This window comes from Carcharhinus amblyrhynchos, chromosome 1 (genome assembly GCF_965287045.1).
Source record: "Carcharhinus amblyrhynchos chromosome 1, sCarAmb.v2.hapA, whole genome shotgun sequence".
NCBI lineage: Eukaryota > Metazoa > Chordata > Chondrichthyes > Carcharhiniformes > Carcharhinidae > Carcharhinus > Carcharhinus amblyrhynchos.
In genome coordinates this window covers 142,367,621-142,382,531 of record NC_137324.1, presented here as the reverse complement: position 1 = coordinate 142,382,531, position 14,911 = coordinate 142,367,621, and the positions used below count along the sequence as shown (strand labels likewise).

Sequence of the window (14,911 nt, the reverse complement as noted above, 5' to 3'; positions counted from 1 at the left end):
TGAAAGAACACAGTTGGTTCATGCTCCCTGAAACCAACACTATTTCTCCAGGGTCATGCCTCAGCATTCCTGGTAATTTGTTGAAGGATAAGTTACAGGTCTGTCATGACTCTCTGCAACTCCTTTGAACACTATAGTCCACAGCCTGAAGGCAGCAGTTTGACCTTGCATGACAGTAACCTGAGTTTGCACTACAACAATGAGAGTTTGGGAGAACAAAGAACAAAGAACAATACACCTCAGGAACAGGCTATTTGGCCCTCCAAACCTGCACTGATCATGTGTTCCTAACTAGACCATTTGTTTGTATCCCTCTATTCCCAGTCTATTCATGTGGCTATCAAGTCTTAAATGATCCTAGCATGTCTGCCTCAACCACCTTACTTGGCAGTGCATTCCAGGCCCCCACCACCCTCTGTGTAAAGTATGTCCCCCGCATATCTGCATTGAACCTTTCCCCTCTTTACCTTGAACTTGTGACTCCTTGTGTTTGTCATTTCTGACCCTGGGAAAAAGCTTCCAGCTGTTCACCCTATCTATGCCCTTCATACTTCTATAAACTTCTATTAGGTCGCCACTCTACCTCCATCTTTCCAGGGAGAACAACCCTAGTTTACTCAATCTCACCTCATAGCTAATACACTCCATACCAGGCAACATCCTGGTAAAACTTTTCTGCACTCTCTCCAAAGCCTCTATGTCCTTCTGTTAGCGTGGCAACCAGAAGTGGCCACAGTATTCCTGATGTGGCCTAACCAACGTTCTCTATTGCTGCAACATCACATGCTAACTTCTATACTCCATGCCCCGTCCAATAAGGCAAGCATGCCATATGTCTTCTTCACCACCTTTTCCACCTGTTCTGTCACCTTTAAGGATTTGTGGACTTACACACCTCTGTGTGTCTATACTCCAGGTGGTTCTGCCATTTATTGTATACCTCCCCGCTGCATTAGATCTACCAAAATGCATCATTTCGCATTTATATGGATTAAATTCCATCTGCCATTTCTCCGCCCAATTTTCCAGCCTACATCCTGCTGTATTCTCTGACAATGTTCATCACTATCCGCAACTCCAGCAATCTTTGTGTTGTCAGCAATTTTACTAATCAGATCAGCTATATCTTCTTCCAAATCATTTATATATATATACCACAAACAGCAGAGGTCCCAGTACAGAGCCCTGCGGAACACCACTAGTCACAAACCTCCAATCAGAAAAAGACCCCTCCACTGCTACCCACTGTCTTCTATGGCCAAACCAGTTCTGTAGCCGTCTAGCCAGTTCACCTTTGATTCCATGAAATTTAACCTTTTGCACCAGCCTACCATGAGGGACCTTATCAAATGCTTTACTAAAATCCATGTAGATGACATCCACAGCCTGACCCTTGTCAATCATTTTTGTCACCTCCTCAAAAAACTCAACCAAATTTGTGAGGCATGACCTTCCTCATACAAAACCACATTGTCTATCGCTAATGAGACTATTCAGTTCTAATGTATATAGATCCTATCTCTAAGAATCTTCTCCAACAATTTCCCTGCCATGGACGTCAAACTCATTGGTTTTCAGTTGTCATTCCTCTGCTCTTTAGGGAAGAGAATTCAAAAGATTAACAACCTGAGAGAAGGAAATCCTCCTTATCTGTCTTAAATAGGAAATCCTTTATTTTGAAACTTCCACAAAGGGAAATATCTTCTCAGCATCTACCTTATCAAGTCCCCTCAGAATCATATGTTAATAATTTTTCATTTTTTAAATTCCAATGAATATTAACCCAACCTACGCGACCTTTCCTTTAAGACAATGACATCATCTGTCAATCAACCTAATGAACCTTCTCTGAACTGCCTCCAATACAAGTCTATCTCTCCTATATAAGGAGAGCAAAACTGTATGTTGTGTTCCAGGTGTGGAGTCACCAATGACCTGAATAAGTGAATCATGACTTCCCTACTTCTATACTCCATCCCCTTTGCAATAATGGCCAACATTCCATTTGTCTTTGTAATTAATTGCTGTACTCATACGCTAATTTTTTTGAGCTATTTATAAGGACGCATTCTATAGCGTACTGTAGTGCTCATCATTTAAGTAACATTCTGCATTTCTATTTTGCCCACCAAAATGGGCAACTTCAGATTTTCTGACATTATCCTCCATCTGCTAATTATTTGTCCACTCCTTTATCCTATTTTTTTTTGCGGATTCTTTGTATCCTCCTCACAAATTACCATCTTTGTATCAACAGCATATTTGGCTAAAATACACTCGGACCCTTCATTCAAGTCATGAAAATAGGTTGTAAACAATTGAAAACGAAACACTGATCCCTGTGGCATGCCCCTAATTTTAGGGCAAGCATGGTGGCACAGTGGTTAGGCCAGCTGTTTCATTGTGCCAGGGACCCAGGTTCAATTCTGGTCACTGTCTGTGTGGAGTTTGCATGTTTTGCATGGGTTTTCCCCGAGTGCTCCAGTTTCCTCCAAACTCCAAGGTATACGGGTTCGGTTGATTGACCGTATAAAATTGCCCCTTGGTATTAGGGGGCCTAGTGGGGTTATGGGAATTGGGCCTGATTGAGATTGATGTTGGTGCAGGCCTTTATCCACCTGTTTATTATATTCTCAAAATCTCTAATAAATTTGTCAAACATGATTTCCTTTTCATAAAACGAAGTAAATTTTCTTTGACTGTATTATGGTTTTATAAATGTCCTATTCTTAATAATCAATTCCATTGTTTTCCTAACGTCAGATTGATTCACCTTTGGCTTCCTGCTTTCTGCCTCCTTTCTTGAACAGAGGTATAACATTTCTGGTTTCCAATCCCCTGGGATGTTATCAGAATCTAAGGATTTTTTGAAGGTGATTGTAACCCATGCATCCACAATCTCTGTAGTCTTTTAAGACCTTAATCCCATTTGTTTACCCAACACCTTTTCTCGAATAACAGTAATTGTCTTAAATTCCTCTCTCCCTTTAATCCCTTGATTTTTTAGTTTTTTGGGATTTATTTTGTTTCTTCTTCTAATCTTTAACACTAAATGCAGGTTTTCTGGTAGGCTTTCCATTGCCCCAAGCAATTATTTGCATATCTATTGGTATTCTTCTATTGATTACTCCAGTGAAGTCTCATCTGAGTCCTCTGCAGCGGACTGTGTGTTCAACCTCGCCCTTTGTTATCCTTGTCCCTACCCATCAGCACACATGTCTCAACTTGAGCAGATCTCACCTCTAATATATATGTTCTCTAAAATATATACATTGTCAGCATCTGAGCTGATAATGGCATGTGTGAAATTAAATGGCAGTATTGTATCTTCATCACTGCCTTCTTATTGGATATTCACTTCCTGATCAGATTTGAGTATATGAGAGATAAATAACACAAGGGTGCTGAGGGTAAGAGGTAGATATTTCTTCTTCTTCTTCTTAGGCAGCCCCATGAGATTAAGTATGACTTGTTTCCACTCTGGTTCATGTGCTTCTGAGCACATGGGGAGGTGTTATTTGAAGGGTTGGGCTGGTGAGGTTTTTCCTTATTACTATTTTGTATTTGGATATTGTGAATAAATCATAGAATCAAGGCATGTTATGGAAAAAAAGAGGCCATTCATTTCCTAAGTGATAGCCTTTTTCCTCGGATGGAGAAAGCTAGCACGAGGGGGCACGGCTTTAAATTAAGGGGGGGTAGTTATAGGACTGATGTCAGGGGTAGGTTCTTTACCCAGCGGGTGGTGAGGGATTGGAATGCCCCGCCAGCTGCAGTTGTAAATGCGCCTAGTTTGGGGGCGTTTAAGAGATCTGTGGATAGGTTTATGGACGAAATGGGATTGGTTTAGATTAGTGGGTTAGTGTTGTTTTTTTTAAAAGCTGGTCGGCGCAACATCGTGGGCCGAAGGGCCTGTTCTGCGCTGTAATGTTCTATGTTCTATGTTCTATTCCTTCATCATCCCTGTGCCAGTTCTCTGAAAAAAACTATTTGTCCCGTTCTTTCCCATCAACCCTGCATATTTTTTTTCCTTTTTTTCTAGAATCTATCTGAATAGCTCCTATTGAATCTGCATCCACCACCAATGTTTTCCGACTTGCTGAATCAAAGATTTTTCCCCATCTCAGTGCTAGCTCTTTCGACAACTCTTCTAAATCTGTGTGTTCTTGCCTTTTTACTAGTAGAAAAAGTTTTGTTTTACTCTAATCAAAATCCCTCATAATTTTGCACATCTCTATAAATCGGATCTTAATATTCTCCGAGATAAGGAGAAAAGGCTTAAATTGTCTAGTCTCTTCAGGTGTAAAATCAGTATTTCATCTGCAGTATTCTCAGTTGTTGGTTTGAAAATTGATGTCAGTGACATGGTATGCATACAGGTAGCTTACCTGTCTGTCTTTTTCTTTTCATCTTCCAATTGTCGTAGAGTATGTTGCAGTCGATCAGTCAAAATTTCTAGTTCCTGTGTGAGCTTGTACTCTTCTCTGAATTGCTCACCAAGCAGAACAAGATCACGTGTAGCATCATGTAATGGAATATCACTGAGATAAAGGCCTCTCCTGGTCAGATCGTCCAAGTTCATTACACTGAATTGAATATGAGAAAATGTTTTTCTTTACTGAAGGATTTGGTAAACAGAACAATCTTCAAACAGTGTGGTGAGCTTTCTGTAGAAATTGGTTCCTGCTCTACTATAAGGGAAAAAGTGAGTTGTTAGTGGACAAGTCTATTTTCTGAAGGCTTAAAATTTGTGAATATATTAATAAATATCTAGAAAATAATAAATAATTGAATAACATATTTAAATAATTAATTAAAGCTCAGAAGTATGGCAGGACAGGTGATATGTCTCATTTGCAGCATGTGAAAGCTTATAAATACCAATGTTATCCAGAGCAAGCACATCTGCAGTAATTGTCTGTGGCTTGAGGAGCTTTGGCTTAGAGTCCTTGAGTTGGAAGTTGAACAGCAGACACTGTTACACATCAGGGAAGGACAGAATTATCTGGATGCTGTTTCAGGAGGCAGTCAAACCGTTTAGGATAGAATCTTCCGGTTTGGAAAGCGGTCAGAGACAGGGCGTGATTGCAGCTGAGGCAGGTAAGGGGACCCAGAGGGCATGAGTGCAGGAATGGCAGGCTCTGCAATTGTTCAAAAAGATTGAGGTTCTTTCAGCTTGTTTGAGAGTGCTGGCTGCAAGGTGGATGACTAACCATGGCACTATGGTACAGGAAGCCATTCAAGTAGGGTGAGCACATAAGAATGTATTAATAGTAGGAGACAGCATAGTGAAGGGGATTGACACTGTTCCCAGCAGAGAGTAAGAAGTATCACAACACCAGGTTTAAGTCCAACCAGTTTATTTGATAGTAAACTCACAAGCTTGTGAGATTACTATCAAATAAACTGGTTGGACTTAAACCTGGTGTTGTGAGACTTCTTACTGTGTTTACCCCAGTCCAATGCGGGCATCTCTACATCATGCCCAGCAGAGAGTACAGATGGCTATGTTGCCTGCCCAGAGCCATGGTTCAGGAATATCTGCTCAGTCCTAGAGAGAAACTTGCAGTTTGAGGGGGAGGAACCAGTGGCCATGGGTCCATGTAGATACCAACGATATAGGCAGGATGGGGAAGGATGTTCTGCATAGTCAGTATGAGGAGCTAGGCATCAAATTAAGAAGCAGAACCTCAAACATAATAATATCTGGATTATTACCTGAGCCATATGCAAATCAGCATAGGACAAATAGGCTGAGGGAAATTAATACATGGCTCAAAGTTTGGTGTGGAAGAAATGGGATCGAGTTCGTGGGGCACTGGTATCAGTACTGTGGAAAGTAGGGTCTGTACCACTGGGACAGTCTAAACTGCACTGCACTGGGGCTGATGCTCCAGTGAGCCACATAACTAGGGAAGTAGAGAGAATTTTGAACTGAATAATGGGAGCAGTGGTCTAAATTTGGGAAAATGTGGTGAGTCAAAGACTAGAGGCAAGGCAAGAGGGAAACGTCCTAATATGGGAAATGATTAACGGACCATGACAGGAAGGAAGAGTGAATACAACTCATAAGACCATAAAACATAGGAGCGGAATTAGGCCACTCGGCCCATTGAGTCTGCTGTGCCATTCAATCATGGCTGATATTTTACTCATCCCTATTCTCCTGCCTTTTCCCCATAACCATTGATCCCCTTATTAATCAAGAACCTATCTATCCGTCTCAAAGACACTCAATGACCTGGCCTCCACAGCCTTCTGCGGCAAAGAGTTCCACAGATTCACCACTCTCCGGCTGAAGAAATTCCTCCTCATCTCTGTTTTAAAGGATCATCCTTTAGCCTGAGTTTGTGCTCTCTGGTTCTAGTTTTTCCTATCAGTGGAAACGTCGTCACCATATCCACCCTGTCCAGGCCTCACAGTATCCTGTAAGTTTCAATAAGATCACCCCTCTAAACTCCAACGAGTAAAGACCCAGAGTCCTCAACCATTCCTCATAGGACATGCTCTTCATTCCAGGGATCATTCTTGTGAACCTCCTCCGAACCCTTTCCAAGGCCAGCACATCCTTCCTTAAAACTGCTCATGATACTGCAAATGGAGTCTGACCAGAACCTTATACAGCCTCAGAAGTACATTCCTGCTCTTGTATACTAGCCATCGCGACATGAATGCGAACATTGCATTTGCCTTCCTAACCACCGACTGAACCTACATGAAAATCTTGAACAAGAAATCCCTTTCTGCTTTTGATTTCCTAAGCATTTCCCCATTTAGAAAACAGTCTATACCTCCATTCCTCCTTCCAAAGTACATAACCTCACACTTTTCTACATTGTACTCCATCTGCCACTTCTTTGCACGCTCTCCTAATCTGTCCAGGTCCTTCTCAAGCCCCCCTGTCCAATACTACCTGTCCCTTTACATATCTTTGTATCATCTCTAAACTTAGCAACTGTGCCTTCAGTTCCTTCCTCCAAATCGTTAATGTATTTTGTGAAAAGTTGTGATCCCAGCACTGACCCCTGAGACACACCACTAGTCACTGGCTGCCATCCTGAAAAAGACCCCTTTATCCCCACTCTCTGCCCTCTGCCAGTCAGCCAATCCTCTACCCATACCAGGATCTTACCCTTAACATCATGGGCTCATAGAACATAGAACATAGAACATTACAGCGCAGAACAGGCCCTTCGGCCCACGATGTTGCGCCGACCAGTTTTTTAAAAAAAAACACTGACCCACTAATCTAAACCAATCCCTTTTCGTCCATAAACCTATCCACAGATCTCTTAAACGCCCCCAAACTAGGCGCATTTACAACTGCAGCAGGCAGGGCATTCCAGTCCCTCACCACCCTCTGGGTAAAGAACCAACCCCTGACATCCGTCCTATAACTACCCCCCCTTAATTTAAAGCCATGCCCCCTCTTAACTTATTTAACAATTCCAACATGCTACCTTGTCAAAGGCCTTCTGGAAATCTAAATTAATCACATCCACCGGTTCTCCTTCAGCTAACTTCCTTATTACCTCCTCAAAGAACTATAACAGATTTGTCAGTCATGATCTCCCCTTGATGAAGCTGTCCTAACTCAGCCCTATTTTATCATGCACTTTCAAGTACTCCGCAATCTCATCTTTAATAATGGACTCTAAAAACTTGCCAATGACTGAAGTCAGGCTAATTGGCCTATCTGCTGTCTCCCTCCCTCCCTTAAACAGCAATGTTACATTAGCTACTTTCCAATCCTCTGGGACCCTCCCTGCCTCCAGTGATTCCTGAAAGATCACCACCAATGCCTCTTCAATTTTCTTAGCTATTTATTTTAGAACCTAGGGTGTAGTCCATTCAGTCCCAGGTGATTTATCCACCTTTAGACCTTTCAGTATCCCCAGAACCTTCTCCTTAGTGATGGCCACTGCACTCATCTGTGATCCCTGACTCTCCTAGAGCTCTGGCATCCTACTGGTGTCTTCCACCGTGAAGATTGATGCAAAGTAACCATTCGGTTCCTCTGCCATTTCTGTTTCCTATTATTCTCCAGCCTCATTTTCCAGTGGTCCAATGACTATTTTTGCCTCTCTTACTTTTTATATACTGTAAAAAACACTGTTCCTATTTTCTTTTATATTACTAGCTAGCTTACACTATTTCATCTTCTTCCCCCTTTTTGCTTTTTTCGTTGTCTTTTGCTCGCTTTTGAATTTTTCCCAATCCTCTGGTCTCCCACTAATCCACGCCACTTTGTATTCTTTTTCTTTTGATTTTATGCTCTCCTTGATTTCCCTCATAAGCCATGGATGCCTTGTCCTCCTCCTTAGCATGTTTCCTCCTCCTTGGGATGAATTTCTGTTGTGCCTCCTGAATAACACCCAAAAATTCTGCCACTGCTGTTCCACTGTCTCCTCTGATAGGCTGTCTTTCCAATCAACTCTGGCCAGCTCCTCCTTCATGTCTTTATAGTTACTTTTATTTAATTGTAATGCTGTTACATCTGATTCCAGCTTCTCCCTCTCAAACTGCAGGGTAAATTCTATCATATTGTGGTCACTGCTCCCTAAGAGTTCCTTAGCCTTAAGCTTCCTAATCAAGTCTGCCTCATTACACATCACCAAATCCAGAATTGCCTGTTCCATAGTAGGCTGTCACAATCTGCTCCAAAAAACCATCTCTTAGGCATTCCACAAATTCCTTTTCTTGGGATCCACTACCTACCTGATTTTCCCAGTCCGCCTGCATATTGAAGACCCCCATGATTATTGTAATATTGCCTTTTTATATGCCATTTCTATCTCCTGATTTATTTCCTGCCCCATATCCTGACTACAGCTGGGTCTGTACACAACTCCCATCAGGTTCATTTTACCTTTGCGATTCCTTAACCCTACCCTCAGAAATTCTATGCCTTCTGATCCTATATCATTTCTTGCTATTCATTTAACTTCATTCCTTACTAGCAATGCAACCTAGCCCCCTTTGCCCATCTGCCTGTTCTTTTAATAGGACACATATCCTCGGATATATAGATCCCAGCCCTGATTCCCTTGCAGCCATGTCTCTGTGATGCCTACAATATCATACTGGCCAATTTCAAATGTGCGCAACAAGCTAATTTACCTTGTTCCGTATACTGTGCACATTCAGGTACAACATCCACAGTCCTGCATTGACCACTTCACTTCTCATACTTGTCACCTTTTTCCTCTGCCTGAGCTTCGATTCCTGCCACCTTCTATACTCTCTGTTCTATTACATGGTCTGGAAACTTTACTAACCTCTCCTGAGCCCTCAGCTCCTTTAACTAGTTGAAACTCTGAGTAAATCAGCAGATAAGGCTAGACATTACAAAAATAAGGACAAAACTAAAGGCTCTATATTGAAACGTACATAGTCTTCAACACAAAACAAATGAACTAATAGTGCAAATAGAAATTAATAAGTACGATCTAATAGCCATTATAGAGACATGGCTACATGATGATGCAGATTTGGACCTGAATATTGAAAAGTATGTGACAAGGAAGGATAGGTGTTAAGAAAAGGTGGACGGGTGACTGTTAATTAATGATGGTATTAGCTTATTACAAATGGATGATCCAAATTCAGGAAACCAGGATGAAGAAGCAGTTTGGGTTGAGATGAAAAATGGTAAAAGCAACAAGTCACTTATGGGAGTGGTGTACAGGCTCCCTAACTAATTACACAGTAGGAGAGGGTATATATATATATAGACACAGAGAGAGAGAGAGATAATGGGCATTTGTCAGAAAGATACGGCGATAATCATGGTGGACTTTTACTACATATACATTGGAAAAGTTTAATGGGCAAAGAAAACGTAGATTATAGTTCATAGAATATTTCTGGGATAGTTTCATGAACAGCATGTTTTGGAGCCAATAGTGGGCAGGCTATACCTGGTATTGTGCAATGCAATTGGATTAACAGAGAACCTCAATGAAGATACCTCTCGGTAGCAGCGATCACAATATGATTGAATTTTACATTCAGTTTGAGGGAGAGAAGAGTGCATCCAATACTGATCTTTTAAAACTTAAATAAGGGTTATTATGAGGGCATGAAAGCAGCGCTAGCTAAAGTGAACTGGCAAATGTGCTTTAAGGGATAGGTCAGTAAATGTTCAGTGGCGGACATTTCAGGATATGTAAAATCAACAGACTCCACTAAGAAAGAAAATTCAAAGCAATCAGGTGGAATCAATATGGTTTTTTGAAAGGGAAATCATGTTTAACCAATTTATTGGAATTCTTCAAATGAGTCACATGTGCGGTGGATGAAAGGGAACAAGTGGATGTTTGTAGTCAGATTTCCAGAACGCATTTAATAAGATACCAAAGTCATTGTGGAAAATAAAAGCTCATGGTGTAGGGGGTAATATATTGGCATGAATTGAAGATTGGCTAGCTAACAGGAAGCTTAGCTGGCACAAATGTATGCAACAGGGATCAGTGCTGGGGCCTCAATATTTTGCAATTTATATAAATGACTTGGATGAAGGGACTGAAGGTATGGTTGCTAAACTTGCTGATGATACAAAGATGCTAGGAAAGTAAACTGTGAAGACGATGTAAGGAGGCTCCAAAGGGACCTAATGAAAGTAAATTATTGTGGATGGTGGAATCTGAAACCAAAGGAGAAAATGCTGGAAAATCTCAGCAGGTCTGGCAACATCTGTAAGGAAAGAAAAGAGCTGACGTTGAGGCAAGATGACTCGACAAAGGGTCTAACAAAGGGTCATCTGGATTTGAAATGTCAACTTTTTTCTCTCCTTACAGGTGCTGCCAGACATGCTGCGATCTTCCAGCACTTTCCATTCTACAAGAGGACCTAGATAGGCTAAGTGAGTGGTAAAGAAATCTGGCAAATGGAATAAAATGTGAGATTTTCCATTTTGGCAGGAAGAATGAAAAACAAACATATAAGCTAAATGGTGCAAGATTGCACAGCTCTGACCTGTAGAGGGAACTGGGTGTCCAGTGCACGAATTAAACAAGATTAATATACAGGTACAGCAAGTAATTAGGAAAGCTAACAGAATATTGTTATATTTTTAAAAGGGTTGCAGGTTGCTTTAAGGGATAATCATACAATTTGGGGATGTCATTCGGGTGCTTGCATAGGCTGCTGTTTTGCTTTCAGTTTGTACCCAATACAGTGCAGAAAATATTTCTTTCAATAAACCTGATGCATGTTAATTTGAATCTGCATGTGCAAGCCATATTCCTTTTTTTAAAAATCTACAAACGCTAATATAATTAGGACCCAACAAAAAAAAACTTGGTGATGAGTCAGGATTTTGTTCCATCAAGAACATTGAGAAAATAAATCACAGTTGATGGAACTGGTTGCCAAAAAGAGTTCACAATTTGGTGCAGGACTATGATCCATAAGTTGGTAACTGCCCATTAGAAGACAAAACAGCAACACGCATGTAATAAATGTGCCAAAATGGGCCATTCAGTGGATGAATGCTGGATAAAGGACAGTCAATGTGAAAAATTTGGCAAAATGAGTCATATTTGGCTAGTTCAGCTTCCCTGAGAGAGCATAGAGCAAGATTTGGGGTATTTTCAAGAAGAAAAACATGTTGCATTCTACAAAAAGAATTGACAACAAGGAAGAAAAGAAATATGACTGTGAAGAAGAAAACATCCAAAAATACGGAGAGCTCCAACTGAACGTTTTTCCATACAGGGTGAATCACACAGATTCTGGGTGACTCAGTAGTTAAGAGGACAGCATATTAGGATAGATGTTGATACTGGTGCTGCTGTATCTTTAATTGTTGTTCAAATCAACTCTACGTTCACCATGATGTAACGTTTTAACATCACAATCTCTTCCATGTATGTCCTTAAAATCACATCAGTAAGTGTAACTACGGACAAAAGCTGAAGCATCTTCTTGTACAGCCTACTGAAGTGATTTTAAGGACATACATGGAAGAGATTGTGATGATAAAAGGTTACATCATGGTGAGCGTAGAGTTGATTTGAACAACAGTGGAGTTGTCTCTCCAAGTGGTCCATGGTAATTTTCCAGCTCTATTTGGGCGATCACAGTTAGAGAAGATAAAGCTTAACTGGGGTGCTGTCAACATATTGGTTGATGCCAAAACATACCTACGGCACCTTATGAATAAATACAAGAGTGTATTCAAAGACACGCTTCGCTCAATGAGGGGAGTTCAAGTGCAATTCAAGATAAAACCTAACAGTCAACCAAAAAGTCTCAAAGCAAGAGCGGTGTCATATGTAATTCATCCCCCTTCATCAAGGTCGAAGGAGAATTAGTACGACTTGTTAACAACTGGTATGTCATTTCATTATATTCATCATGAAATCAGATGGTTCAGCTGATATTCATGGTAATTTTAAAACAACCACAAATCCAGCGCTGTGTGCTGATCCGAAATCTGCTTCCTTTAGTCGATTTATTGCTGGGTCATCAGGTGAGCAGAAATACAGTAAGATTGAACTATCGCAAGCATACTTACAGATACGTATAGCTGCTACATCGCAACCATTGTTTACCATCATTACTCTTTTTCATTATTAATGACTGCCTTTTGGAATAACAGCGACAGCAGCCCTAAAGATTAATGGATTAAGTGGTTTCTCTGGTGTACAATGTTACCTGGATGATATTAATTACAGGGCCAGTGAGCAAGAGTACAAATATTTTAGAAGCAACATTGGAATGTCTTCGAACACATGGTCAGTGTTTCAAGAAAGAAATGTGTAACTTTTTCCAGATGTCAGTCCCATATTTGGGCCATGTTATTGATAACAAAAGCTGACATTAAGTACCTAAAAAGATGGATTTCAGGAGCACCATATCTGATGCATGTGATGCAATTGAGATCCTTTCTAAGATTAATAAATTAATAGGCAAATAGTTTCCAAACTTAACTGCAATATTGAAAACATTGCATAATTTACTATGTGTGAAACAGTCATGAGACTGGGCAACAAACTGAGTAAACATACAAGGATGTCAGAGATGCTTTGCAAAAGTCTGAAGTATTGGTTCATTTTAATCTGAAGTTACCAATACTGTTTGAATCACAGTGCAGAAGAAGGCCATTTGGCCAATCAAGTCTGCACTGACCACGATTTCACCCAGGCCCTATCCCTGTCACCCTACATATTTACCCTGCTAGTCTCCCTAGGCAATTTAGCATGACCAATCAGCCCAACCTAGCCTAATCATCTTTGGACTGTGGGAGGAAACCAGTGCACCTGGAGGAAACCCACACAGACATGGTGAGAATGTGCAAACTCCACACAGACAGTGACCCAAGGCCAGAATTGAATCTGGGTCCCTGGCGTTGTGAGGCAGCAGTGCTAACCACTGTGCTGCTCCAGCTTGTGATGCCTCACTTTATGCAGTAAAGGTAGTAGTATCACATATCATGCCTTTGGGAGAAGAATGACTAATAGGCTTGGCTTTGCATACTTTGACCATTGCTGAATCTATCCATGCTCAGATAGATAAGAAAACGTTGAGTATAATTTTTGGCATATAAAGGTTTCATCATTCTTTATATGGTCATCATTTCGCATTAGATTGATCATCGACCTTTAACCACTATTCACACGCCACATAAAGGCATATCTTCATTAGCTGCTAGTCAATTGCAAAGATGGTCACTGATCTTATCTGCACATTCTGACAAGTTGAAGTATCATCATCAGGGTGTCAGACTAATCTGATGTATTATCATGCTTACCTTGCTAACAATCTTTATTTATCACTAGTAGATTATTAATAATCTACTTGCATGTGACAGCTTCTCCAGTGTTCAGAGACGTATCAGAAATGATCCCATGATAGGGAACGTAATAGGGGGCCAAAGGGCCTGTTCCTGTGCTGTAATTTTCTTTGTTCTTTGAATAGCTGGAACACATTGTTCACATGCTGATTTGAAGCCATGTGTGTCAAGAAAGTTTGAGTTGACCATCCAAGGTGGGTGTCTAATATAGGGATTCCAAGTGATCATTTCTCTTAGTCTGTACGGAAGAGTTTTTGAACAACTACATGAAAGTCAGCTTAGTGCAGTCCGGATGAAATAATTAGCATATAGTTATTTTTGGTTGCCAGGTCTGGATGCTCAGATTGAGGAAAAAGTGGGACAGTATCAATCCTGTGCATGAATAAAAAATATACCACCATTGCCTTCTTTACACCTATAGGAGTGGCCTGAAATGCCATGGCATGTAGATTTTTCTGGTCCTTTTGAGGCTTACACGTTCTTAGTCATAATTGATGCATGCACAAAGTAGCCAGAAGTAATCATGAGATCTGAACCAACCATTCAAAAAGTTGATGAAATGTTGGCAAGACTTGGTAAACCGGTACAGATTTTTGGTAATAATTGTTCACAGTTTATTTCACAAGAGTTTGAGGACCATCTCAAAGTAGATGGTCTACAGCACATAAAAACTGCATCTCATCATCCACCAACCAATGATTAGCTGAAAGATTCATACAATCATTGAAATATTCTTTCAGAGATTCCAAAGAGCAAGATTCATTATCACATTGTGTGAATAGCTTTTTGGCATCTTATTAGGAACACTACCACCCTATGTTACCTGTATTTCTATTCTTAAAGAGAAAGTTGAGAACTGTATTTGATATGTTATTGCCTCAGCAATGGTACAGCATTAACAACAGTCTCAAGTTGCTAGATGAGAAGTGAGGGGAAAAACAATGCTCATTTTAACAAGGAGATTGAGTGTTAGCACATAATTATGTCATGAGTGAGAAATAGATACCAGCCATAATTTTAGCAAAAACAGGTCCAATTTCTTACATGGTTCAAACTGAAGGTGAACTTGGTGACGCTATGCTGACCAACCATTGCCATCTTGAAATTATTTCT

At 40.6% G+C, this 14,911-nt stretch overlaps 1 protein-coding gene across 1 annotated transcript in view; it reads right to left on the bottom strand.

Annotated features, from left to right (window-relative positions):
* Positions 1-14,911, bottom strand: part of gucy1b1 (guanylate cyclase 1 soluble subunit beta 1) — a 131,654-nt gene that overhangs the window by 25,781 nt on the left and 90,962 nt on the right. Inside the window, exon 9 of the mRNA XM_080193462.1 lies at positions 4,389-4,586. Within this exon, the coding sequence (XP_080049588.1) occupies positions 4,389-4,586 (198 nt within the window). The remainder of the gene's footprint in view (positions 1-4,388; positions 4,587-14,911) is intronic.